Source organism: Camelina sativa, chromosome 11 (assembly GCF_030686135.1).
Source record: "Camelina sativa cultivar CO46 ecotype springtype chromosome 11, ASM3068613v1".
Lineage (NCBI taxonomy): Eukaryota > Viridiplantae > Streptophyta > Magnoliopsida > Brassicales > Brassicaceae > Camelina > Camelina sativa.
Genome location: NC_141890.1, coordinates 5,919,070 through 5,943,160, shown reverse-complemented (window position 1 = coordinate 5,943,160; position 24,091 = coordinate 5,919,070). Strand labels below are relative to the sequence as shown.

Sequence of the window (24,091 nt, the reverse complement as noted above, 5' to 3'; positions counted from 1 at the left end):
AGCTAACATTTTTCAATACCTCATAAAACTGGCCCTTATTGCTGCTTGCAGCCATCGGATCATCTTAATTCTGAACCAGTTGGGCATTTAACCTTTACAGAAATCACCTATTGCTTCGTCTTTCCATCTTCTTTGAGGTCCAATAGGAGTAGTCCGAGGGCCACTAGGAACTAATAGCTTTTCAACCACTAAAAAGTATATAAACTAGACAAAGATACGATATCTATATGAGTAGTGTTTTGCTACTACAGTTACCTTTTAGTCTGGAAAGTTCGGTCTGCACCATTAATTATGGATGCCTCTTCCGGAGCAAAATATTTGCAAACACAAGTCTGAAAATTGCAAAGAGAGTTGTTGGTTGTATCTATCGCCTACAATGTTATGTAGTTCTGAAGCAACCTACCAAGCATATCACTGTTGTATTTGTTTATACCAATCAATTTGAGATTGGTTCCCAACAAGATCAAACAGCCAAATGTTAATTTACAACGCATAGGAAACACACACAAGCAAAAAAAAAGAGACAAAGAGTGGTACTTCAGCATAACAAGATCATCCAAGGCATGAAACTAAGAAAACAAAATATGAAAATCTTGTTGTTACCCTTTGGAGATAATAACAGTGAAGTCCAAGTCTACCAGAGAAGACCAATGTCATATGAATAATCATACTTATCTCAATATATACGGAAATATTACAGTAGCATACGGAAGATGAAAGTGATCAACATCAAAACCCTGTTCCACATTATCGTAATAATATTAAAAAAAACAAAAAAACAAATTAGCTAGAAGCGCCCATTGAACAAGATCCATATTGAGAACAACGTAACAAGATCTCAAAGCTTATGAAAAAAATATAGTCAACCAAATTGGCTGATTAAGAAATGAAGGTGACGATCAGCTTCATCTCGTTTACATGATAAATTCAGTTGTCTTTTCTTCGCTCTTATAAAAATTAGATCGAGCTACATGCATTTTTGTCCGATAAGCGAAGTAATCTACTCGCTGTTATTTATATTTCATGCGCCTATGATGTTATAAACGCAAGCATATCCCACACATGTTGATAATATACTCGAGCATCGGGACTATAGTAGAAATAAATCTGTGCCTGCCCAAGACTGCACTTCTAGACGAATGTGTCCCGGTTTCCTATCCATGGTTTTCCGTACTATTGCTTGATACTCGACAGGGTATTTACCACTGTGATGATCAAAACTTCTCTTAAAACTCATGTAGAAGATGGCGTTGTTGGCTTTGAGCTTCAATTGTGGCGACTCTTCACCGCTTTCTTGAGTATGTACAATTACCTTCTTGATCTTCAATGGTAGAGAACGCCTTATAATCGAGTCCTTCATCTAAAAAATAATAATATATACATTGCATTGGTTAGTAAATATTTTAAGCCAAAAGACGTATCAAAGGTTAAAAAAAAAAAAAAAAGCACATACCGGAAATCCTCTCCCGTTCAAGTAAAGTGCAAACTCAGCATATATATGTAATATTGTTTGTAACCTTCTGAAGATTGTAACAGTGAAGTCCCAATCTAGCATAAAGTTCGATGTCGTGTGTATAACCAGACTCATCCTTCATTCGAACGGGATTTATCCGAGTCCGAGCATTGCGAAAGTAACCAACATCGAAACCCTGTACACGTTCACAATCCCAAGATTGTACCAATTAATTAGCATATATGTTTTAGTACTAAATCAAAAAATTGAAAAACAAGATCTAGCTATAGGGTTAACGTTCATCCACAAATCAGTCGTCCAAGCAACTTAGAAAGTGAGAGAGGTTACGTACATCGGACTCTTGAACTTGCCGTAGATACTTTTGTGTTGCTTCGGGGCTTATTTCTTGTCCAACAAGACTCAAGATTACTACATCGTCATCGAACTCTGACATTGTCCCCAAATAAATTTTAACCTAATCTCTGGAGACCAAGTCCCCTGCTTTTTTCTATTTATTACATTCAGAATATCGTACCACGATCGAGTTTCAATGTCTTAAGCCCAAAATACACTTTTCATTTTTTTTTGCAGCCGCCGACCCAAAATACACTCATCCAAAAAAGGAAACAAACGAACGTTTCCTTTTTTTTTGTTTCGCCAATCTTTGCTTTATGAAAAGGAAACGCAAAAGAAAAAAAACTGATGGCATATATATGCCTGCGCTGCCAGTGCAAGACCTGTAAAGTTAAAGGCACATGATTCGTGACTTTCTCAACTGAGAATGAAAACAATGGCGACAAGGAGGAAGAGAAAAAGCTGTTAGTTTGCTTACTACAAAAATCTCCGACGCCTTTAATTTTTTTTGCTTCCTCCCCTCGTACGGCGGTCCTCCTGAACAATAAAAGCGGCAAGACCTAATTCTTTGCTCAGGTAAATTTGCTCAATTTATTGTTTGCGTCTCTCTGTTTTTGCATTTTTCGATTTTAGACTTTAAAAAGTAGTATATTTTAAGGTTTATTTTATTTATTTATAATATGTCAAATTTTCGGTTTTTTCTCATTTAGCTACTAGTTTCTTAACTCATTTAACTGAATTATGAAGTTTTTTACTCAATTGGTTTTCGTATTTCCCGAAGTAGGTTTCCAAACCGGTTTCAGTTCTTTTTCTATTTGTTTAATGGGATTGGAAAATTAATTGCAAAACCATTTATGTAAAGTTAATATAATAACAAATTAAGAGATGATATTATAATTTGATGGTTGAAATGAGATGTCATATATTATATGATTTAGAACCACAGAGTTGTTATAAGTAATCCAATAATAATCACAAAGTTGAATGAAGTCGGGAGAAACAGTATCCCCCCAGACTATATGTGTAGGTTCTTTAAATTGATACAAACCAAATGGTAGATTCCGGAAATTCTTCCCAAACAATTTCGATGCCGTAAATTAATTGTGCCTACGTTTCAAAAATAAAATTTGATCCTCAATTAATTATTGTACAATAGTAGAAATTTAACTCCCCGCCAAAAAAAAAGTATTTAAAATTTTTTCACCGGTTCGAGGCCCACGTATCATACTAATAATTGACCACACCACAACTAAACGTAATCCATGCTTATCACGTACTAATTTGTTTTCTAATTATTATTTTATATAACGTAATATTATTGTAGTACATTTGCAATATGTATATATATATATATATACAAGGAACCTAAGGGGGGAGGTAATCATAGTACACAAAGGGTAATCAAAAGAAAGAGAAATAGAGAGAAAAGAAGAAGTTATGAGATTCTTCTTGATAGGTTTTCTTGTGGTTATCTTGTCCGTGGGATATGTTATCGAAGAAGCAAATGGTGAAATACCTCGAACTATTTTGGGCAAAATAGAGAAGATGAATCGAAAGGGTCCTTATTTGGGGATTGTAGCTCCAAACAACTATGAGCTTAACCCTCTTCTCCAATCTCCATCCTTTGTCCCATCTTCTTCTTTGCCCTTCATCGATTTCGCAGGTTTAATATTTTCCGATGTCATTCATTTTTAAAACATGTATGAACAAAGTTACGATCGAAAGACTTCAAAATATAACAAGACATCTCTCATGTGAAACCTATGATATATATTGGTTTATTCATGTATTTCAATCATGTAGGTCGAAAGTTTCGATTTGGGAAATTAGAAGGCCAACCTGTTGTAATCGTGATGTCAGGATTAGGAATGGTACGTTTTTTTATATGTGAAAATAGTCTAATTATATTTTTTTGTCTTTTCATCAATACAATTTTCCCATGGTGAATACTTAATATATAAAAACAGGTGAATGCAGGAGTAACAACACAATTACTGGTGAGCGTGTTTAGGCTGAAAGGAGTTTTACATTATGGAATCGCTGGAAACGCAGATGTTAACCTTGAGATCGGTGACGTTACTATTCCTCAATATTGGGCACACTCTGGCCTTTGGAATTGGCAGGTACGTACTACGTAGGGTCATATTTTTTACTATGACCATTACCAACCAATTGCAATAGGAAAATAGTAAGAAAATAACAACCGATTATGTTAAGATATTTATATTTAATTGAGCTTGAGAAAACAAAACACTTACGCAACTTAAGCTATTAATCTTGTGGTCGTAAACTTCTTTCAGAAAATTTCGTACCATTTGCACATGTCAATTGACCATTTCGTACATGTCAATTGAAAATTTCGCACCATTTGCAAAATCTAACTACGATAATAATGTGATATATTAAATAACAATTTTATGTTGGTGGTACAACTGGTTATATGGACAACTGGTAAAAAAGTAGTTTTACTTTTGAATGCAGAGATATGGAGATGAGATTGACAAAGAACTGGCTCTCGAATCTGGTGGAGACTATACTCGGGAAGTTGGTTATCTCCAGTTTTCGAAATACAGTAATGGAACCGATAACTTGCTTAACCGAATTTGGTACCAACCAGAAGAAATCTTTCCGGTCACTGGAACTCCCGAAGAACGGCAACATGTGTTCTGGATTCCCGTTGACAAGTACTACTTGAATCTTGCACGCAAACTCGAGGTTTGACTAGACTAAACTATCCCATATTTAGATTTGTCTTTGTTTTCTAGTGTTTATAATCTATTTTGCATCCAAGTTGAATATAGTTTCGGAAAATATTCACAACACGTTAGCTAGTCGTCCCTTACGTATCAAGATATTTGACTAACATCTCAATAAAAGTGTCAAAATGACTTATAACGATATATAAAACGAATTGAATGACACAAAATAAGTGAAACATATATATCAATTAATTTCCTCAAAATTTAATACTCTTTTAGTTCTATACGTAAGTATATAGAAATTTGAACATGTAGAATTGTAGTAGAGATATACGTACTATATATAGTAGTCCTTATATTTGTTATCTATATATTTAATTTTGTCGGCAGACTCCCTAATCAATAGTATAAAAATAATGTTCACTAATTTGAAGTTTAAAAAACAATTAAGCTTTAGCTATTCTGTTAATATATAATACTTAAATGCAATTATTTGTGTTCCGTTACGTGGGTACATCCAAAAAAAAACAGGACACGAAGCTACCGCAGTGCGTGAACACCACGTGCCTCCCTCGACCACCGAAGGTGACCATCGTTGACCGCGGTATGAGTGCAAGCGTCTTCGTCGACAACGCAGCTTACCGGACTTTCCTCAACTCCAAGTTTAACGTCACCGCCATTGAAATGGAGAGCGCCGCCGTAGCTCTCATTTCCCACCAGCAAAACCTCCCTTTCATCGTCATCCGTGCCCTCTCCGATCTCGCTGGTGGCGGCTCCGACGTTTCCAACGAGGCCAATATATTCAGCAGCCTCGCCGCAGAAAACTCCGTAGATATTCTCGTTAAGTTCGTTGCTTTGTTGCCACTACACGAAAGCAAAGTTCAATCTGAATGATAAGTGTGGATTAACACTTAAAAGAGAGTGGATAATTAAGAGCATGTAACGGGAAAAAAATGAATAATGTACAAGACACAAGTAGAAATATGTGTCTGAATCAAATAACGAAGTTCTTCTTAATTAAAAATAAAAGCTGCATTTTGTTCATTGGTTTTTTACTATTGTATTTAGTTGGTCTATTGGAAATTGAGTACATTGTTCTTTTAAGTGTCACACCACTCACCAGATTCAAATTTGAATGCAATATTTTGTATAAAAATGTTCAAATCCACTTCGTTTGCCTCAATAATATCAGAATTTATACTGATTTCATATTTTTTTTTTTAAGTATATGGTTTAACAATGAACACAAATTAAAGATCCTGATATTAGAAGAAATAAAATAATAATGGTTCAAATGTAAAAATCCTTGAAGGGCTCAACTCCCAAGACAAAAGACCAAAACACATTAGCTGTGGAAACGGTGTCGTATATCACACAACGGTCGATACGTGTTTCAACCTAACCGTTGAAAAATCCAACTTTTAGATACGAGAGTGGATAGAAAAAGGTACGAAGGGTGAAGTGGGTATGTTTGTCCAATACTATATACTTTATGGTTTTGTAATTTCATATTTTGCCAAGTTTTTGAAATTTATTGAGAGGGACAATAAAGTTTGCCCTTTTTAAGACTTTGACTTGGACGAACCCCGAGAACTCCGACACATTTAACTCTTCCTCTGTCTCGACTCTCTAGAAAAAAAAAAAAACACACACATTTCAATTTGATTTCTCTATTGGTTTTTGATAAAAAAAAAAGAGTTACATATATCGAAATTTACACTCTTTTTTGGTTGTCGCCGCAGTTGATACTCACTGCAAGCTTCTCTTGTAAGCTCATTCCCTAGACTTCTTCACCACTCTTTCTTCTTCTTCTTCTTACTTAAACTTCTGGGTTTGGAATCTGGTACTTAGAGTAAGAGAAAATGAGCGCTTCCAAGTTCATAAAATGTGTTACTGTTGGAGATGGAGCTGTTGGGAAGACTTGTATGCTTATCTGTTACACTAGCAACAAGTTTCCTACTGTGAGCGTTTCTTTCAGACTCAGTAGCTTTTCATTTTACATTGTCAAGCTTTGATTTTTAAGCTTTTAATCCAATTTTGTCGTCTTTTTAACTCTAACTAGTTTCTCTAGCAACTAGGGTTACTTTGATTCATGATTCCTGCTCTTTGTTCGTGTTTGTCAGGATTATATACCGACTGTGTTCGACAATTTCAGTGCTAATGTCGCTGTGGATGGACAAATCGTGAATTTAGGGCTATGGGATACTGCAGGTAAATCAAGATTGTCTGATTTAATTTTTGAGAGCAATGAACCAAAGATTTGAAATTGATGATCCAGAGAGTTCTCTTATTCATTAATTTGTGGGGGTTTGTTGTTTTTATTGGTGTCGTTAGGTCAAGAAGATTACAGTAGGTTGAGACCATTGAGTTACAGAGGAGCTGATATTTTTGTCTTAGCCTTTTCCCTTATTAGCAAAGCTAGTTACGAAAATGTACTCAAGAAGGTAATGATGTTTTGAATTCTCCTTGCATTGGGACAGATTTGGAGTGATTATGAATTTGGTGTGAATGTTGATTTAATGTATATGTGTGTTTTTGAATATAATTGTTGATTTTTGACAGTGGATGCCTGAACTTCGTCGGTTTGCTCCAAATGTTCCCATAGTTCTTGTTGGTACAAAGCTAGGTGGGTTTTGTTTTTTGTATTAAAATGTCTCGTTTCAATATCCTCTTGGCTAATAATAACATTGCGTCTTGGTGTTTTTAAGATCTCCGAGATGATAAGGGATACCTCGCGGATCACACCAATGTCATTACCTCTAGTCAGGTATATAAGCGTGATCTTGCTATATTGGTTTTTTTTTGTTTTGAAATGACTCTTTCTCAAGTTTTGATTTGTGGAGACAGGGGGAGGAGTTGAGGAAGCAAATCGGTGCAGCTGCTTATATCGACTGCAGTTCCAAGACTCAACAAGTAAGTTCCCTGACTCACTCAAGAAGTAATGTTTTGTTGAAAATGTTAGAATCTTTTGATAATCTTGGTTTTTGGTTTTGTTGTAGAATGTGAAAGCGGTGTTTGACACAGCTATCAAAGTTGTACTTCAGCCTCCGAGGAGGAAGGAGGTCACACGGAGAAAGCAGAAACACAGAAGATCCGGTTGCTCCATTGCGTAAGTGCTTTTAAGATTGTATCCTTTTTGGGTACTATGTGAAGAAGAGATTTCAGATAAAAGTTTACAAAACAAGACTCTTACCAATTTCACCTCTCAAAAACCTGCAGGAGTATTGTCTGTGGAGGCTGCACCGCGGCTTAAGACACAACACCAAGTCTCAGCGACATTGTGACTCTCTCTTTCTCTCTATGGTTGTTGTCTGGTTCGTAGGTTGAAAAACTCACTAAATGTGAAGATAAGGGAACTGTTGGTTCTCTTATTTGTATGTGAAGCTCCTTTCTTTGTTTTTCGGTTGTGCAGATTCTGTAACATTCTCTTATCTTGTTAACAAGTTTTGGATCTTTTAGCAAATTTGGAATTCTTGAATTTTGTTCATTGAGGGGGCATGTAGTGTTGTGTAATACAGTCAATTATGATGCACACTAAACCCAACTAAAATTGTTAACAAGTTTTGGATCTTTTAGCAAATTTGGAATTCTTGAATTTTGTTCATTGAGGGGGCATGTAGTGTTGTGTAATACAGTCAATTATGATGCACACTAAACCCAACTAAAATTGTTAACAAGTTTTGGATCTTTTAGCAAATTTGGAATTCTTGAATTTTGTTCATTGAGGGGGCATGTAGTGTTGTGTAATACAGTCAATTATGATGCACACTAAACCCAACTAAAACGGAAATGGAACCAAAACTTATAAATCTTAGTCCTCCTAATTGAAAGAAATCAAACTGAAAAAGTGAAAACTAAAACTTACTACAATTGGTCCACAAATTTCACCTACACAAGACCAAAAAAAAAAAAAAAAACAGAACTGCTAAACGACGTCGTCGTTGAGGGTATTTTAGTCATTAGGTACGGGAGATTTCGTTAGCGTTGTTTATTATCATCGCCGGCGTAGAGGAAACCGTGAAAGAAAACGACGTCGATTTGAAGAAGAAGAAGAAGATGGATAAACAACCGGCGAGCAGCTGGAGTATCCATACCCGGCCGGAGATAATCGCAAAGTACGAGATCTTCGAGCGAGTCGGATCCGGAGCCTACGCCGATGTTTACAGAGCTCGCCGTCTCTCCGACGGTCTAATCGTAGCGCTCAAGGAGATCTTCGATTACCAGTCAGCGTTTCGAGAGATTGACGCCCTCACCATCCTCTCCGGATCTCCTAATGTCGTCGTTATGCACGAGTACTTCTGGCATGAGGACGAGAACGCTGTGCTTGTTCTCGAGTTCCTCAGGTCGGATCTCGCCGCGGTGATACGAGATGCTAAGAGGAAGAAGAAGAAGAAGATGATGGGAGGAGAAGAAGGAGGTGTTGGGTTCTCCGTTGGTGAGATTAAGAGATGGATGATTCAGATTTTGAACGGTGTTGATGCTTGTCATAGGAATTTGATTGTACATAGAGATTTAAAGCCTGGGAATATGTTGATATCTGATGATGGTGTGCTTAAGCTTGCTGATTTTGGTCAGGTGATACTACTGAACTTTTTGATTTAGTGTAATCAGTGAGTCTCTGTGAATTTGTGTTTGTAAAATGTGTGTTGGCTTCTTGGTTTGTTTTTTACAGGCTAGGATACTCATGGAGCCTGACATTGTAGCTTCAGATGATAATAAACTAGAAGACAAAGATGGAGAAACTAGTATAGAACCACCAGAAGTGATTCCTGATTATGAGAACTCACCTCGGCAAGGCTCTGATGGTAAGGAGCTGGAAGCGATGAGTAAAGACGAATATTTTCGACAGGTGGAAGAGTTAAAGGCTAAACAGGTTGTAAGAGATGATACTGATAAGGATTCGAATGTGCATGATGGAGATACATCTTGTCTTGCAACGTGTACTGTTAGTGAAATGGATGATGATCTCGGTGGGAACTCGTTTTCTTATGACGCTGATGAAGCATTGGATGAAACACAGGGTTTGATGACGTCTTGTGTGGGAACTAGATGGTTTAGGCCACCGGAGCTTCTCTATGGATCTACAATGTATGGGTTAGAGGTTGATTTATGGTCGCTTGGTTGTGTGTTTGCTGAGCTCTTGTCTCTTGAGCCTTTGTTCCCAGGGATTTCAGATATAGATCAGATCAGCAGAGTAACCAACGTGCTGGGAAATTTGAATGAGGAGGTCTGGCCAGGTTGTGTCGATCTTCCAGACTACAAGTCGATCTCATTTGCTAAAGTAGAATCTCCTCTTGGTATAGAAGGCTGTCTCCCTAACCATTCTGGAGATGTGATATCGCTACTCAAGAAGCTTATCTGTTATGATCCAGCTAGTAGAGTTACTGCTGTAGAGATGTTGAATGACAAATACTTCAGTGAAGAGCCGCTTCCAGTTCCAGTTTCTGAGCTCTATGTGCCTCCGACAATGAGTGGGCCAGATGAGGATTCTCCGAGAAAGTGGAATGATTACAGAGAAATGGATTCAGATTCAGATTTTGACGGCTTTGGACCTATGAATGTAAAGCCTACCAGTAGTGGATTTACAATAGAATTCACCTAAACCCGAATGGCAATAAAGGTACGCATTAAAAAGCTGGTGCTTAGTTTAGACACATAAATTAGTCATAAAGGCTTTGCTTCTTTCTCCCTCATGTAGAATGGGGGTATTTACCATGTGTTTGCCTTAGTTGCAACAAATCTTTGTTGTCTGAAGATCTGGTTCCCGCATACTAATAAGAAAACTGTTAACATTTTGTTAGGCCATATTGTATAGAAATCAATGCTTTCATTTTTTTAAGTTGCTTTTGGAATAGTTTGCTGCTCTTGCTCTATTCCCTCATAACACTGTTTCTTTTCCGCCTTGTTTCTCTCATTGTTCTCAGATCAATGTGTTGATATCTGATGTTTTCTTGTCAGATCAGTTACATTTGGCGGTTCCATGGTTGGGAATCTTGATCCTTGCGACGTCCCCTGAATTCGCTTACTCTGCCAAGATTGTGTTGTGTGTGTTGTTCCTCTTTCTCCCCACTCTCTCTCTCTCTTTCTCTCTCTCTGGTATAGAAAGCGGTAACAAAAGTTGGTGTTAGGCTTGTTAGCCTTTAGCTAGCTAAAGAGCTAGTTTTCTTGTTGCCCAGGCCAATCTTTACCCTATTTTTCCGTCTGAAAAAAACAATGAGAAAAGAATAAAATATCTACATCTCCTCTGAGTTTTGCTTCCTGTGTTCTGGTATTTCATCATTTTTTCTATATATCTCATCTTCGTATGTAGTCTGTTTGCCAATTTTGCACTTTTCAATTTTCATTCATATCAACATAAGTAAATAACTTCGTCTTTGTTGAAGATTGAATGAGCAACCCTACCTAATGAGACCATAAATATAAAACTGATATCATAAATAGCACACACAAAGATCATAACTGAGTCTGATTCTACCAGAATGCCGCAGCGATAGATTGACTCCATGAATCATCAGACATACTAGAGTACCAACATGTTAAATATAAAACTTTTGGGGCTATTTTGGAAATTAACTAAAATAGATATGCCAAAAGATAAATTAGTAACAGTTTCTTCCAGCATCTATCGCCAAGTCTCTCTCACCCTTAGGGTTTTTTTCTTTTTTTTTGGGCTGAAACGGACATCGAGATTCCAGGAGTGAACTTGACAATCGGAGAGAAATGGGGTCGACTGGAAGAGATCAGATGACTCATCATCATCATCATCCGCCTCAAATCAGCAGTCTCGTCGTACGCCCATCCGGAAGCAACGACGGCGAAGACGGCCGTAACGCCGCCGCCGGAGACTATGAACTCGGAGAAGTCTCCCGTGACCGGCCTTCATTTGCTCGCTCCGATCGGTATAAGGGGGAAAACGGTTCGTATCGTTTCTGGTTTATTATATTTCAGTCCTCTTTTGAGTTTCCTTCTCCTTTCGGTTTCGATGTTTGAAATTGGAGGAGCGCGAAGATTAGGGCATCACTTGTTTCTTCATTACCAATCGTGATTCCGATGAGGGGGAATCGTGTGTAGTTATTTATTGAGCATTTGGTTCCTATGTACTGCCGTAATGTAGTGTGAATTGCAATTGAACCTTGGTTTTGTGTGTTTGTTTATACAACTACTCTTGTTTGAAATAACTTAGGTCGTGTACAAGTAATGTTAATATGAATGGTTAGGGTGTTTTGAGGTGTAAACGTGTCTCGTTTATTTTGAAGTTCAAGAATGTCATTTGCTATAGACAAATTGTATAGCTAAGAGTTCAGTGACACTTAGGGTTGTCGAGATTTTTATACTGCTACAGATGCATATCAGCATTTCCTGTTCTGTGCTTAGTGTAAAGAGAAAAGAATCTTGCGTTGAGTTGTTTGGTTATATATGGACTGAGAGAATGTTATTGGTAATTTCACATTGTCGGTGCTCAAGTGTTTTTTCAAGCATTCAAAGAAAATGCCCTTGATGAACTTGAAATTTTGCTGTGTGCTAATATATGATTACTCAGTGTACCTGTTACTTGTTGACTTGATAATAGTTTTCATTTATTTGTTGTACTGTGGTTGACCTAATATCCTTCTACTGGCTACTTTTTTTTTTTGTGTGTGTGTAGGACATAGAACTCGTGCAAGTTCTAGCTCACCAGGCCGTCGTGGATATGAAGATCACCGGCATGGCTCTGATCTTAATCATTCAGGCATTCAGTCTCGTGGTCGTGAGTTCAGCAGCAGAAGGGAAGCATCTGGGAGACACAGAGACTATTCACCACCTTATGCTAGAGGTGGAAATGGTGCTCGTCCTTATGGAAGAGGTTTTGATGGACCTGAATCTGCGCATGGAAGCGAGGGCTTGAGCAGATACAATAACCCGAAGGTGCAGCCAAGAGATGGAGATTGGTACTGTCTCGATCCATTGTAAGTATCTCTGGTTACTCTTGGTGTTCTATATGAACTCGACAGAGTTCTGTTATCCATATCTCACAATCTACAGAAGTTTCTAAGTCTCATTTGTATGTATGAATACAGTTGCAGAAACTTGAACTTTGCGAGACGCGAGTCCTGCAACAAATGCAAGAGGCATCGTTATGCAGCGGGTAACATTTCTCCACCGCCTCGTCTTGTTCCTCCTCCCATGGATTTCTCCCCAAGAAGAGACTTTAATGGCTACAGATCTCCTCCACGTGGCTGGCCCAGAGACTACCCGCCACCAAGACTTGACCATCCCACATGGAGAGATAGAGACAGAGAACGAGACCGTCTACATTACCCAGACCATAATTACCCTCCTAGCAGAAGAATAGCATCTGACTGGTCCCATACGGAGCCTCTCCCAAAACCTCATTACGACAGACGACCACCTCTCAGTCCGCCTCATCCATCTCGTGGTGGCAGATGGGGTAGACTCTCAAGAGAGAGGAGTAGATCGCCGCCACTGAGAGATGGTCCACCGCCGCCATTGAGACATGGTCCACCTCCACCATTGAGAGGAGGCGGTCCACCGCCGCACAGAGATTACCGCCGTGATAGTTACTTGGAAAGAGGAGGACGAGATGATCCACGTGGCGGCAGAGACAGAATGGGAAACTCTTACTGATGCAAAAATGACTGTGTATGTCTTGAGAATTTGGTTTAGACAGTTACAAAATTTTCGCGAAAAATCAAATATGACCTTTTGTAATACACCTTAGATTCTTTGTTATAATTTTGAAAGGTTTAGCAAAACTTTTGGGCAAAAAAAAAACAAAAAAACAATTTTGGTGCTCTTTCGTAAGTAAAAAGAAAAGTGTTGGGGCGAAATCGAAAATATTAATTTTCTTTAAAAGGGGGCCCCTTCCGTTTCAGCTTCCGCTTGACAAGGTGTTTGTAGTTTGTACTGTGTGAGTCACGAGTGGGTCTGACTACGTGTCAGTTTCCAGTTGGCTGAAATCCGTAAACACACATATTAAAAGGGCTTTTCGGATATTTGCTTCAGCGTAGATCGGACGGTTCGAAGAGAACAAAACCTAAAGCATTTATGAATTCGAATCGTTGGATCATCGTATTAAACGAGATCCGTACGATGAGATTGTCAAGCAAATCCAACCGTTCAATATAATCGAGAAAAATTGAAATTTCAAAACATGTTGAGAGAGAGGGAGGAGGAGGAGGAGAGAAGAAGCCCCCAGACGAAGAAGGAACAAAACCGAAAGTATTTTTTTTTTGCTTTTAATTTTTTTTGTTTTTGTTTTTAATTTCACCAAATTCTTCTGAGGGCTTTTCTTCTTCTTCTTCATCTTCTTCGTTGTCTAGAGAGCTAAAAACCCAATAGAACCCTAATTCTCATCTCTCTGAAAAAGCTTATCCATTTTTTTTTCTCTCTCTCTACGCGGATCAAATTCAAAGTCTGGTGCTTTTTTTTTTTTTTTTTTTCCCTTAACAGCCGCCGAATCGGTTTGTGATTTTCTCGCTCCGGCGAGATTCGGATCTCGATTTTTGTGAGCTGATTTGTGTGAATTTTCTTCTCTTGCTTTTTTTTCTTTTCTTCCGCGCTGTGGGAAAAGGAAAAAAAAGGAAAATTTCTGAAAAAATCGGAGATTTGAATATCTGTGAGGATGGCTGAAGGCGGCGGAGGAGGCGAATTCCCGCCAAAAAAGGACGGTGTTGAAGAGGGTTTTCCCGCAAAGAATCCAGCGAGGCAGCTCGACTTCACTGGTGGCTCCGATGAACATTCACTCTCTAAAGCACCAGCTGCGACGGCTGCTCCTACCGTCGCAGCTACGGCGGCGGTGAGACCCATCGTTACTCCTACTGTCCCTTCGACGATACGGCCTGGTATGACCATAGCAATCGGTCAGGTACGACCGACGTTACCAGTGGCGACAACACAGATTCTGCCGTCACAAGCACTAATCCTTAACGCGCCAAACAGGCATCCGTAAGTTTTTTTATCTATTGAGGTTTCTTTGATGAGAATTTCAAACTTTTGGTTTCTGGGTTGGGAGATTTATAGTCAGTTGTGATCTTACTTAGCTCAATTGAGTTTGATTCGTGATGATGAAATTGGTTTGTAAAGTTTAATCCTTTTAGACTAATTGGTGAAATTAGTGAAACTGGTTTAAATGGTTTTGTGTCCAATGATTAAGATTTGTAGAACTCGCATTCACCTTTTAAGTAAGGTTTTATGTTATGAAATAAAATTCAAAATTTTCCTTCTCTTTTTTTTTTGGCAGAAACCCGGAATCTCCAATAGCCAGACCAAGGCCTATAGTGGAAGCTAGAGATGGAACCCCTCAAAAGAAGAAGCAGTGTAACTGTAAACACTCGCGCTGCTTGAAACTGTAAGTCGTCTTTTTAGTTTCTGGGGTGACTTGTTTTTTTGATTGCATGTTCATATCTTTCCCTTTTTGCGGCTGCATGTCTAAGAAACTCAAAGTCTTAAGTTTTCTGAGTTAACCAATGTGGATTTGTGCATCACAGTTTCTGATTAGGTTTTACACTGTGCACTATCTTATCAGGTACTGTGAATGCTTTGCATCCGGAACATATTGTGACGGTTGTAACTGTGTAAATTGTTTCAACAATGTTGATAATGAACCGGCAAGAAGAGAAGCTGTGGAAGCAACTCTGGACCGGAATCCATTTGCGTTCAGGCCTAAAATTGCTAGCAGTCCACATGGTGCGCGGGATAAAAGGGTACGTGACCCTGATGAACTTGTTTTCAGATCGTGGGAGAGTTCTTTTAACTTCTAAGTTATCGTGGGATGTTTAAACTCTTGATTTGTCTTTTTGCAGGAAGACATTGGTGAAGTTGTGGTGTTAGGGAAACATAACAAAGGTTGCCACTGCAAGAAATCGGGATGTCTTAAGAAGTATTGTGAGTGCTTTCAAGCAAACATTCTTTGTTCCGAGAACTGTAGATGCTTGGATTGCAAAAACTTTGAAGGAAGTGAAGAGAGACAAGCTCTGTTTCACGGTGAACATGCCAACCACATGACTTATCTCCAACAAGCAGCAAATGCAGCCATTACTGGAGCTGTCGGTTCCTCTGGCTTTGCTCCTTCTCCAGCACCTAAGAGACGAAAAGGTCAAGATATTTTGTTCAACCAAGCAACCAAAGATTCATCTAGACTTGGCCAGTTTCCACAGGTACCAAGTTACCATTTTAGCATTTTGGCTTTCCATATATGGAACTGAATATATCCTTTTTTATGCTGTTGCTAGACGTAAACTCTTATTTATTTTTTGTATTAGGTAAATAGTGGAAGAACTACTGGCCCAGGCACATCTCCGTCACCTGTTTCTCGTGCTGGTGGCAATGCATCGTCAGTTCCATCAAAGTTTGTATATAGGTGAGATTTCTAGCGTTCACAAGTTATTTAGCTGATCCCAGAGCTTTAAAAAAAACTGACTTTTTATGCTTCTTTTAAGGTCCCTCTTAGCAGATATAATCCAACCACAGGATGTGAAAGCGCTTTGTTCTGTCTTGGTCGCTGTAGCCGGAGAAGCAGCCAAGACATTAACTGGTAAGAATTCGAGTAACAACTCTGTATTGCTGCGGTTCATTGATCTCCCCTTCAAAATTTTCTCAGATCAAAGGAAGGAAAAGGAAAATCGAGTGGAAGATCAAACAGACACTTCTTTAGCTTCTTCTGCACAAGATCACTCCCAAGAGAATAAAGATGCAGCTGATGTGGAGATGGTTGCAGCTGATGGAAATCAAGCTGATAAGTCTGGACCAGATGATTCTAATTCAGATGGTGCTGATGCCTCTAAAGCGAAGCCACTATCTCCAGCAACTTTGGCTTTGATGTGCGATGAACAAGACACTATCTTCATGGTATCAGCAGCTCCACCTAATGGTTCAGTAGACCCCCGTGGCTGTGGAACAAACTCACAGAGCCAGTCAGAGATATACGCAGAGCAAGAGAAAGTGGTGTTAACCAAATTCAGAGATTGCCTTAGTCGACTTATCTCTTACGCAGAATTAAAAGGTAACGATTTGTGTGTGTCACTCACACAGATTTTTAACAATCTTCTCTAAAGTTCTAAAATTAGTTAAGTTTTTTTGTTTGCAGAATCAAAGTGTTCATCTTTAGCAAGAAGGCATCTACAACCACCCGCCACCGCGACTGTGAAAACCGAAAATGGGATTCAGCAGCAAGTACCAGTTGTGAATGGAGCTTCACGAGCAACTTCTCAACCTACAGTCAACAAACCACAGCCTATGCAGCTGATGAACACAACATCAGCAGCAGCAGCAGTAGCAACAACAAACACTCACCATCATCATAATAAACCTCCAGCTTTATCAGAGAAGAAAGACCCCTGAATCAAATAGATTATACTCTACTTAGGACAGAAAAATAACTTACCAGAGAGAACACAAACAAGAAGCTGAAATCTGCCTCACCACCACTCTATGTTATCAGAGGTAATACAATACCACCATAATTTTTCTTTCTGTGTGGCTTCAGCGCATTGGCAGGTGATTAGAGAGTGTAATAGACACAAGCTTTTATTGTGTCGCTAGGCTTTATTCTCGCTTTTCTCTTTCTTTTCTTATAAAGTCTCTCTCCTCTTTAAAGCCCCTGTGGCTGGTGTAGATTATCAAGAGCTTTGTTTCTTACTATACGAGTTTTTTTTTGTTAGTGTTTCTATTCAGTTTTACTTTTTTGTGTTCTGTAGAACATCCTTGCTTACTGTGATTTCTGATTTGAGATGTTTCTCAATCAGCCTCCGTAGGATTTGAAAGTAATATATAAGAATAAAACATATTTTGATAGAAGTACGTAAATTTCTTTATATTTTCTTCCTGGCTTGAACAAATCATACATAATACTTTGGGGTTGATAAAAATTAACTTTATTAGCTCATTCTAATATTTTCTCATAACAGACGAACACAAATAAGAATTGATATCACTTCAAACATTTATTAAGAACATAATTCGAGTTTCTTTAAGAAACACCACCTTATAGCATTTTAACTTTCAAACAACGCGAGAGACTGATTTTATTCTCATTTAGTGATTACCACCCTCTCCTCCAGCATACACTTGTTCAAACGCTTCACATTCGAGACCTCGACGACTGTGATTCACTCTGCAGCCAGAAATTAGAATTTTATTATGCAATAGTAAGCAAAAAGGCCTAAAAATCAATAAATCGACGTTAACCAGACTAGTACTGCATTCATAAGCTTGGAAACAGTTCCTTCATAGCTCTAATAATTAATATCAACTGTTTTCTCAAAAACTTTTACACAGATCTTTTTTGTTCTAGCTAAACTACAGAAACAATTCGACAGAGTTAATGCTAAACTTGAACAAAAAAACAAGTTGAGAGACTTTACCAAACGCATTCCTTTCATTGCCCTTTCCTCCAGATACCTTGACGGTTTGAAAAAACCGCCATACATCTCTGACAATCTCTTGAGACGTTCGTATATGTACTTTGGTCCAACCATGTCTGCCCAGAAAACAATTCCTCCGCTGCAACAGGTACAAAAGAAATGCTTACTTACCATAAGAAAAGATCATCACCAAACATTTCAGTGGCAAACAAAAGGGAAAATTTTGAATGTTGACAAATGACCAGAGAGACTCAACAAGATAAAAAATGGATATTTGTTGGAAGTGCAAATGCATAAGATTAGACCAGAGGCAAGGAAATTCCAGAATTTCACAAAAAGCTCCCTTTTAACTTAGAATCCTCACCGGTAAGAAGGAAAACTCATTCCAAGAACAGACGCAATGTCCAAGTCTGAGGCTCGGATCACAACTCCTTCATCTAGGACACGGCATGCCTCATTAACCACAGGGAATAAGATCATCTCTACAATATCTTTGTCAGATACTGATAGAGGCTGCAAATGAACGACAAGACTGCATTAATATAAAAAATACCAAAGCACTACGTATATTTCATAAGACCTCTTCATTTGTTTCTCTACCTTCCCACCAGGCATGATATTGGTCAGCTTCCTTGATTCCTCAACAACTGAAAGCACTGATGGATCGGGTTTTGGTTTACTTCCGTTTTCGTATATGTAGAATCCTCTCCCGTTGATTTTTCCTGAAGCCGCAAATGTTAAAAGGTTGGCACATTAGGAATTTACAAAAGTAAGAGCAACGGCATACCGTTTCGCCCGCTCTTAAGAAGAAGCTCAGTCAGTGGAGAGTTGAACATGCGATCACCATAGACCTTGGCATATATAGGCCCAACTGCTAATCCAATCCCGTGTCCAGCCAAATCACCAAGCCTAAGAATTGAGCCATTCAAGAAAATAAGCTTTCTTTAGTTGCTGAGAGTAGCCATACAGCAACAGAAACACAAACTGACACACGTACGGACACACAGAAAGTGTACATAACAGAACAAAAAGGGAGAGAGTTACTGGAATGGGCCCAACGGCAAGCCAAAAGAGGTAATGACGCTGTCGATTCTGAACAAGTCAACACCTAGATTGGCCAACATATGTGCAGCTTGTGCATATGGAAAGAATGTTCTATTCACTGCAAAGCCTATGCAGTTTCCAACCACAACCGGAACTTTCTTTATGGCCTTTCCAACCGCCATGAGATCCAGAATCACTTGAGCAGAAGTATTCTTCGAACGAACAATCTCGAGAAGGGTCATCAGATGGGCAGGGCTATAAAAAGACAAACCTTTGTAAATTACATTAAAAATATGAGAAAAAGCATAAAAATATTAAGGCATTGGAAACACAGAATGACCTGAAGAAATGTGCGCCAACAATGCGATCTTTTGAGTTAGTCTTTTCCCCAATTACGTCGAGGTCGATAGTAGATGTATTACTCGCCAAAATGCAATGGGGTGAACAGACCTTTTCGAGTTCTTTGAATATGTTTTGTTTCAACTGAATATTTTCAATCACTGCCTGAAAAATGGTACCAGAAGCAAGGCCTTATAGTAAGAAACATGTAAACTAGTTGACCCTCTCTTCAAACTATCTAGATTTGGATATACTTGAAACTAAAGAGAACGACAGATAACACCACAGTAGATAACTGAAATTGAAGGCAGACCTCTATGACCATGTCCACATCTTTGAATTCTGTGTAATCGAGTACTCCCTTGAGCAAAGAGAGGGCCTTTCCTGCTTTATCTTGTGTCAGTTTCCCCCTAGATACCAAGCCTTTGATATTTGCTGTCGCAAGAAAAAAACTAACTTTATTGCATCTACTGTAAACAGGAACAGTAATAAATCATATAATCTATTGTTCCATCATTTGCTATGGATGCTTCTTTTGGCTTAAAAACAACCCACCTAAATGTCGTACACTTTTCTAATTTGGGCTGCATACTGCCATACATAAAATTTCATCTACGAAAACTTTTTCATTATGCAACCAATCAATTTTTTATGAAGAACGATTTTGGCTGGCTCAACGTAGACAACAGTTCAAATTTTTTGGTATGTGACCAAGATAATACTTCTATAAAAATGACAACTGGATATGTAATGGATAAGATGCTAACCTTCAACTGATTTTATTCCCTTCATAAGGTATTCTGTATTTATTTCTTTGAGCAAAACTCTTATATTGCTTAGAAGTAGAGCCGTAGCGATGCCAGAACCCATCAAACCTCCACCAATAATTGCAACTTTTTTTATCGGCCTCGGTTTCAATCCAACGTCAGTAACATTAGGCACCTGAAAAGTGTTTGATAGATGCTCAGGATGAACACTAAATGTGGAAAGTAGAAGTGCTAGGAGGAATAAACATAATGTATGCCAATCTTACTTTTGATGTTGCACGTTGTGCGAAGAAAACATGAACAAGACCCTTTGCGGTGTCTGACAGTACTAGTTGCTTGAAAACTTCTGCTTCCTGCGAATCAAAGATTTTAAGTACATAACCAACTAGAATGGATAGATTTTGGATTATTCATAACTCTTCTCACTTGTTGGTGCTCATTCGACCTTTATAATTAGGGAATCATGACTAACAGTTTTTCACAAGCAGTAAGTGAGAAATAGAGTAAACGTCGAATCATAAACATACCTTAAGAACCCCACTATATCCTCCATGGACGATTCCTTCTTCAATCACCTCAATGCAAGCATGGTGTTGAGGCATATTTGGAGCTATCTTTTTGGCTAGCTGTCTTGAATTCTTCAATATAGCACGAGCTTCAGATAAAGAACCAATTTTGTCGGTCCTGTGCAGCGAACGCAAAAAGGGTTTACGTCCATCTGCAATGTCTAGAGCCCACTTTCTGGACGCGCTCAACAAATCTCCAGATGGCACCAAAGCATCAACGAGACCCAGTTTTTGACCCTCTTCTGACAATATTGACTTCGAAAGCTACCAAAATACCAGTATACAGTTGAACAAGATAATCAGCCAAGCAAATCAACTTGGTAATGAAACTGTTGGTAAATGCAAAAAAAAAAACGCAATCCCTACCAGTATCATATCAGTTGCTTTTGCAAGGCCTACTAACCTTGGAAGACGTTGGGTTCCTTCATAGACAAAATTAGATTAACTATCCAACAAATCGTCTCTTTCATTTAAAAGAATACAAAGCTGAACAAAGAAATCCCATACCTCCAAAACCAGGAATAACTCCAAGTGTCAGTTCTGGTAAGCCTAGTTGAGCTTTCGGAGCAGCAACTCGGGCATGGCACGCCTAAAGAGCCAGAAAAATCAACACTACTTAAAAAGGATATCAAAAGACACTTATAAAAAGCACACTGAGATATAAACTCAAAAATCCTACCATAGCCAGTTCTAAACCACCACCAAGAGCTAATCCTTCCACTGCAGCAACAACCGGCTTCCTCGAGTCTTTTGATAACGAGAAAACAGTATCAACATCACATTGGAGAGGAGTACAAAATCTATCAACCTTGGAAAGAAAAATTTGGAACTAAAAAGAAGCTTAACAAATACCTTCCATCAGGTTACACACGAGCTCAACAGATACTTCAGGCATAAGCGATAAATCCCCTGCCAAGAAAAGAGATAGTCAAAAAAACCCAGGAACCAAATATGCTTTCACTCTCTATATATACTTAACAACAGAAGAAACTATACCAGTCTTATGAACTTGCTGGAATACATTGATATCGAAACCACCAGAAAATCTACCATTGTTCCCTGAAATGATTCAAATCATTCAATCTCCTTATACAAACTAGGATAAGAAAAAAAGGATTCAAATTTACAAACCCCTTTAACATACTAGTCCACAATTCACAATCTTTGGCTACAAGATCAAACAATCTAAACAAAAGTAGCTCAATTTTTGATTTACCGGTCAACACGATGGCCTTAACATCATTCCTCTGATTCGCGTCTTGAAACTTCTCCTTCAACCCAGCAATAACTGAGAGAATTCAACAGCAACAAGGTAAAAAATCAAAAGAAAATGGGTACATGATATCTAATCTAAATCACAGAGAAGCTGAAAGGATCAAGCTTTATATATACTTGGACTGGCCAAAGAGTTAACAGGAGGATTAGTAATGGTGATGACAGCAACACCATCGTTCCCAATTTCCATCGTCACTCCAATCTTCTTCGCCATAGCTTAATTTCTCTCTCTCTCTCTCTCTCTCAGATTGAAAAGTGAAAAGACTTTAGGAGTTCGGTGAGTGAATTTGGATAAAAAGATCAGGTTTTGATAAGTTTTAGGCCCTTTTTTAAAAATAATAAATCAAAGAGTTTACATTTGTAAAAAAAACGTTACGTGATCGAATGAGATTTCTTTCCTAACTTGTTTTGTTTCGTCATTTTCGTCATAAGGAAACCAGACCTTGCAGTCAACAACAGGGCCGGTATTGATATCTGTTGGGGGGGGGGGGGGGGGGGCTGGTTCAGCTTATTATACTATTGGATCATATTCATATTGATATATCTGATTCGTAGTACTAATAGTAAAAACATTTTTTAAAACATAACTGAGTGATAATTAGAAGTATGTATATGGCAATATTTTTTACAGTTTTATCTTCACTAATTTTATGTTGTATTAACCAATGAAAAAAATTTGTAATGTATATTAATAAAAAGTTCAAACCTAAAACGACACTACTTTATAAATGTAAAGAGTGTAATTGGGCCATTTCAGTTTTGGAACTCCTAAAAATATAATTCGTGATTTAGGCAGATGGTTGGACTAGACCGACAAACATATTGAGCCATATTGTAAGCAGAGGAGGGACATTGTAAGCTTTTGCAGTTTTTTTTTTCCCCCGAAGGCCGCTAAAATGATTTATTAACCAGTAACCACCAAATGTGCTATCATATTAATCCCAAGTGAAGAGAGATAGACTATATATATAGTGTATGTGAATATCTTTTGACATGAGGACAAAAAAATAGTATTAAAGAGGTGATATAACTGAACTACAACTACAAGAAAGGCCCAGCGAACAGCAATTTTCACTGGCTTCAGCTGTCATTCTTAATATCGCAGAGATGAGAGAGCTTGGATAAAATAATATTGCTACTGATCGAAATCTCGTGATCATTTACTTTTTCATTCACATTTAATATTCCAGAGTTTACGGTGTGTTGTTCAGTATCAGTTTGTGATTGATTAACTTAGATTTCTCAACTATTTTTTGAGCATGGATTGTATACCCAAGTCCGGGTGCCTATTCAATTCAGTATTGCCTAAATGAGTTAGAAATTAGACAATGGAATATATATATATCGCTTTGAATCCTAGTAAACTTGCAAAACAGAACTGTAATTGTTTTATCGATCTCATTTATATATATTAAAAAACGAAAAAAACACAGATCAATTTTTTTTTACTTCAATACATATACTCGACTATATATTGTAGAACTTAAATAAAAATATCACGAGTCTGATATGTTTTCCTCATCTTCTTCCTTAGCAAATAGCCATTAATTATCGTAAGAAACGCAACTAATCACCTATTAACTATTCGTACTTTGCTTCTTTCCGCAGGGTTATTATAATAACTCATACTATATTACATATAGGCATATAGCCAGACTTCAAATTTTGTATTAATGTTATGCAGCATCATTTTTCGAGAAATATTGATTAATTTATGGATTGAAAGTTTTTTTAATCTCCATATTAATCTTTATGGTCTTCCAACCTGCCAAAGTGCCAATTCAATGCGTTTACATGCTCTACTTACTTCGACCTTTGGGCGCAGCCACATGTTCTGCATGCTCTCATTTATTGCCCTTGTATTGTATATATATATGTACATTCATTCATGAAGGTACTCTTTTGTTTTCGGTATTTGAGATTTATTCAGCGTGCGTAATAATAAAACGACCCATAATTAAATACGTTTGTATATCGAGCAATTGAACCCTTCCGTAGGTAAATTCGTATATATGAGCGTCATTTTTACTTAACCAAATATAGTGAGACAAGAAAGTTAAAATTGCATGAAAAATGTTTCGACCACTTTCTATCTGTTGAATTGATCTCATAATCTCCAGTCCATTTGAAACTTTAAGTACCAAGAATCAATCGTCGGATTGGAGTATCCGGTGAGAATTGATCCATATGCCATAAGTTTACCGCATAAATTTATAGACATATAGAAGATGTC

General features: G+C 38.0%; 6 protein-coding genes and 1 pseudogene across 7 annotated transcripts; 5 read left to right on the top strand and 2 right to left on the bottom strand.

Annotated features, from left to right (window-relative positions):
- Positions 1–1,090: 1,090 nt before the first annotated feature.
- On the bottom strand, positions 1,091–1,907 carry LOC147933670 (UPF0725 protein At4g28920 pseudogene; annotated as a pseudogene).
- A 1,231-nt stretch (positions 1,908–3,138) lies between these two features.
- LOC104721981 (bark storage protein A) lies at positions 3,139–5,550 on the top strand. Its single transcript, XM_010440067.3, has 5 exons — positions 3,139–3,470; positions 3,611–3,678; positions 3,775–3,930; positions 4,289–4,522; positions 5,038–5,550. Exons 1-5 carry the CDS (start codon positions 3,245–3,247, stop codon positions 5,398–5,400), a joined length of 1,047 nt encoding a protein of 348 aa, XP_010438369.1. The 5' UTR covers positions 3,139–3,244; the 3' UTR covers positions 5,401–5,550.
- Positions 5,551–6,137: 587 nt separating this feature from the next.
- Positions 6,138–7,993, top strand: LOC104721980 (rac-like GTP-binding protein ARAC7). The gene is made up of 9 exons (XM_019232458.2): positions 6,138–6,273; positions 6,358–6,467; positions 6,630–6,717; positions 6,841–6,950; positions 7,069–7,132; positions 7,215–7,273; positions 7,354–7,419; positions 7,506–7,615; positions 7,726–7,993. The coding sequence occupies exons 2-9, from the start codon at positions 6,369–6,371 to the stop codon at positions 7,757–7,759; spliced, it is 630 nt and encodes a 209-aa protein (XP_019088003.2). The 5' UTR covers positions 6,138–6,273; positions 6,358–6,368; the 3' UTR covers positions 7,760–7,993.
- A 289-nt stretch (positions 7,994–8,282) lies between these two features.
- On the top strand, positions 8,283–10,764 carry LOC104721979 (cyclin-dependent kinase F-1). 2 transcript variants are annotated; one of them, XM_010440063.3, is made up of 3 exons: positions 8,283–9,081; positions 9,179–10,126; positions 10,465–10,764. In XM_010440063.3, the coding sequence occupies exons 1-2, from the start codon at positions 8,563–8,565 to the stop codon at positions 10,106–10,108; spliced, it is 1,449 nt and encodes a 482-aa protein (XP_010438365.1). In that variant the 5' UTR covers positions 8,283–8,562; the 3' UTR covers positions 10,109–10,126; positions 10,465–10,764. The 2 variants fall into 2 exon arrangements, with proteins under 2 accessions (XP_010438365.1, XP_010438366.1); XM_010440064.3 differs by having other exon boundaries at positions 8,343–9,081; positions 10,470–10,764.
- A 117-nt stretch (positions 10,765–10,881) lies between these two features.
- LOC104721978 (uncharacterized) lies at positions 10,882–13,217 on the top strand. The gene is made up of 3 exons (XM_010440062.3): positions 10,882–11,422; positions 12,152–12,452; positions 12,564–13,217. The coding sequence occupies exons 1-3, from the start codon at positions 11,227–11,229 to the stop codon at positions 13,129–13,131; spliced, it is 1,065 nt and encodes a 354-aa protein (XP_010438364.2). The 5' UTR covers positions 10,882–11,226; the 3' UTR covers positions 13,132–13,217.
- A 171-nt stretch (positions 13,218–13,388) lies between these two features.
- LOC104721977 (protein tesmin/TSO1-like CXC 5) lies at positions 13,389–17,301 on the top strand. Its single transcript, XM_010440061.3, has 8 exons — positions 13,389–14,451; positions 14,747–14,854; positions 15,032–15,209; positions 15,309–15,662; positions 15,768–15,865; positions 15,945–16,039; positions 16,106–16,507; positions 16,592–17,301. Exons 1-8 carry the CDS (start codon positions 14,129–14,131, stop codon positions 16,843–16,845), a joined length of 1,812 nt encoding a protein of 603 aa, XP_010438363.2. The 5' UTR covers positions 13,389–14,128; the 3' UTR covers positions 16,846–17,301.
- A 61-nt stretch (positions 17,302–17,362) lies between these two features.
- LOC104721975 (peroxisomal fatty acid beta-oxidation multifunctional protein AIM1) lies at positions 17,363–22,404 on the bottom strand. Its single transcript, XM_010440060.2, has 18 exons — positions 21,976–22,404; positions 21,800–21,871; positions 21,580–21,642; positions 21,436–21,492; positions 21,263–21,330; positions 21,091–21,172; positions 20,950–21,005; positions 20,545–20,847; positions 20,284–20,370; positions 20,018–20,192; positions 19,564–19,685; positions 19,252–19,415; positions 18,912–19,166; positions 18,655–18,776; positions 18,468–18,589; positions 18,232–18,380; positions 17,868–18,006; positions 17,363–17,617 (listed from the first exon to the last, which is right to left on the bottom strand). The coding sequence occupies exons 1-18, from the start codon at positions 22,070–22,072 to the stop codon at positions 17,585–17,587; spliced, it is 2,166 nt and encodes a 721-aa protein (XP_010438362.2). The 5' UTR covers positions 22,073–22,404; the 3' UTR covers positions 17,363–17,584.
- Between the last annotated feature and the right edge of the window lie 1,687 nt (positions 22,405–24,091).

Bases quoted from the DNA above. Each gene is read 5' to 3' on its own strand.
- LOC104721979 (XM_010440063.3), top strand. From the start codon at position 8,563: ATGGATAAACAACCGGCGAGCAGCTGGAGTATCCATACCCGGCCGGAG. The intron at 9,082-9,178 runs GTGATACTACTG...TGTTTTTTACAG, and splicing joins AGCTTGCTGATTTTGGTCAG to GCTAGGATACTCATGGAGCC.
- LOC104721981 (XM_010440067.3), top strand. From the start codon at position 3,245: ATGAGATTCTTCTTGATAGGTTTTCTTGTGGTTATCTTGTCCGTGGGA. The intron at 3,931-4,288 runs GTACGTACTACG...TTTTGAATGCAG, and splicing joins CTGGCCTTTGGAATTGGCAG to AGATATGGAGATGAGATTGA. The intron at 4,523-5,037 runs GTTTGACTAGAC...AAAAAAAAACAG, and splicing joins ATCTTGCACGCAAACTCGAG to GACACGAAGCTACCGCAGTG.
- LOC104721977 (XM_010440061.3), top strand. From the start codon at position 14,129: ATGGCTGAAGGCGGCGGAGGAGGCGAATTCCCGCCAAAAAAGGACGGT. The intron at 14,855-15,031 runs GTAAGTCGTCTT...CTATCTTATCAG, and splicing joins CACTCGCGCTGCTTGAAACT to GTACTGTGAATGCTTTGCAT. The intron at 16,508-16,591 runs GTAACGATTTGT...TTTTGTTTGCAG, and splicing joins CTCTTACGCAGAATTAAAAG to AATCAAAGTGTTCATCTTTA.
- LOC104721978 (XM_010440062.3), top strand. From the start codon at position 11,227: ATGGGGTCGACTGGAAGAGATCAGATGACTCATCATCATCATCATCCG. The intron at 11,423-12,151 runs GTTCGTATCGTT...GTGTGTGTGTAG, and splicing joins TCGGTATAAGGGGGAAAACG to GACATAGAACTCGTGCAAGT. The intron at 12,453-12,563 runs GTAAGTATCTCT...GTATGAATACAG, and splicing joins TGGTACTGTCTCGATCCATT to TTGCAGAAACTTGAACTTTG.
- LOC104721975 (XM_010440060.2), bottom strand. From the start codon at position 22,072: ATGGCGAAGAAGATTGGAGTGACGATGGAAATTGGGAACGATGGTGTT. The intron at 21,493-21,579 runs GTATAGTTTCTT...TTTTCTTGGCAG, and splicing joins CCAGCAAGTTCATAAGACTG to GGGATTTATCGCTTATGCCT. The intron at 20,371-20,544 runs GTATGTTTATGA...TTTGATTCGCAG, and splicing joins GATATAGTGGGGTTCTTAAG to GAAGCAGAAGTTTTCAAGCA.
- LOC104721980 (XM_019232458.2), top strand. From the start codon at position 6,369: ATGAGCGCTTCCAAGTTCATAAAATGTGTTACTGTTGGAGATGGAGCT. The intron at 7,274-7,353 runs GTATATAAGCGT...TTGTGGAGACAG, and splicing joins ATGTCATTACCTCTAGTCAG to GGGGAGGAGTTGAGGAAGCA. The intron at 7,616-7,725 runs GTAAGTGCTTTT...AAAAACCTGCAG, and splicing joins AGATCCGGTTGCTCCATTGC to GAGTATTGTCTGTGGAGGCT.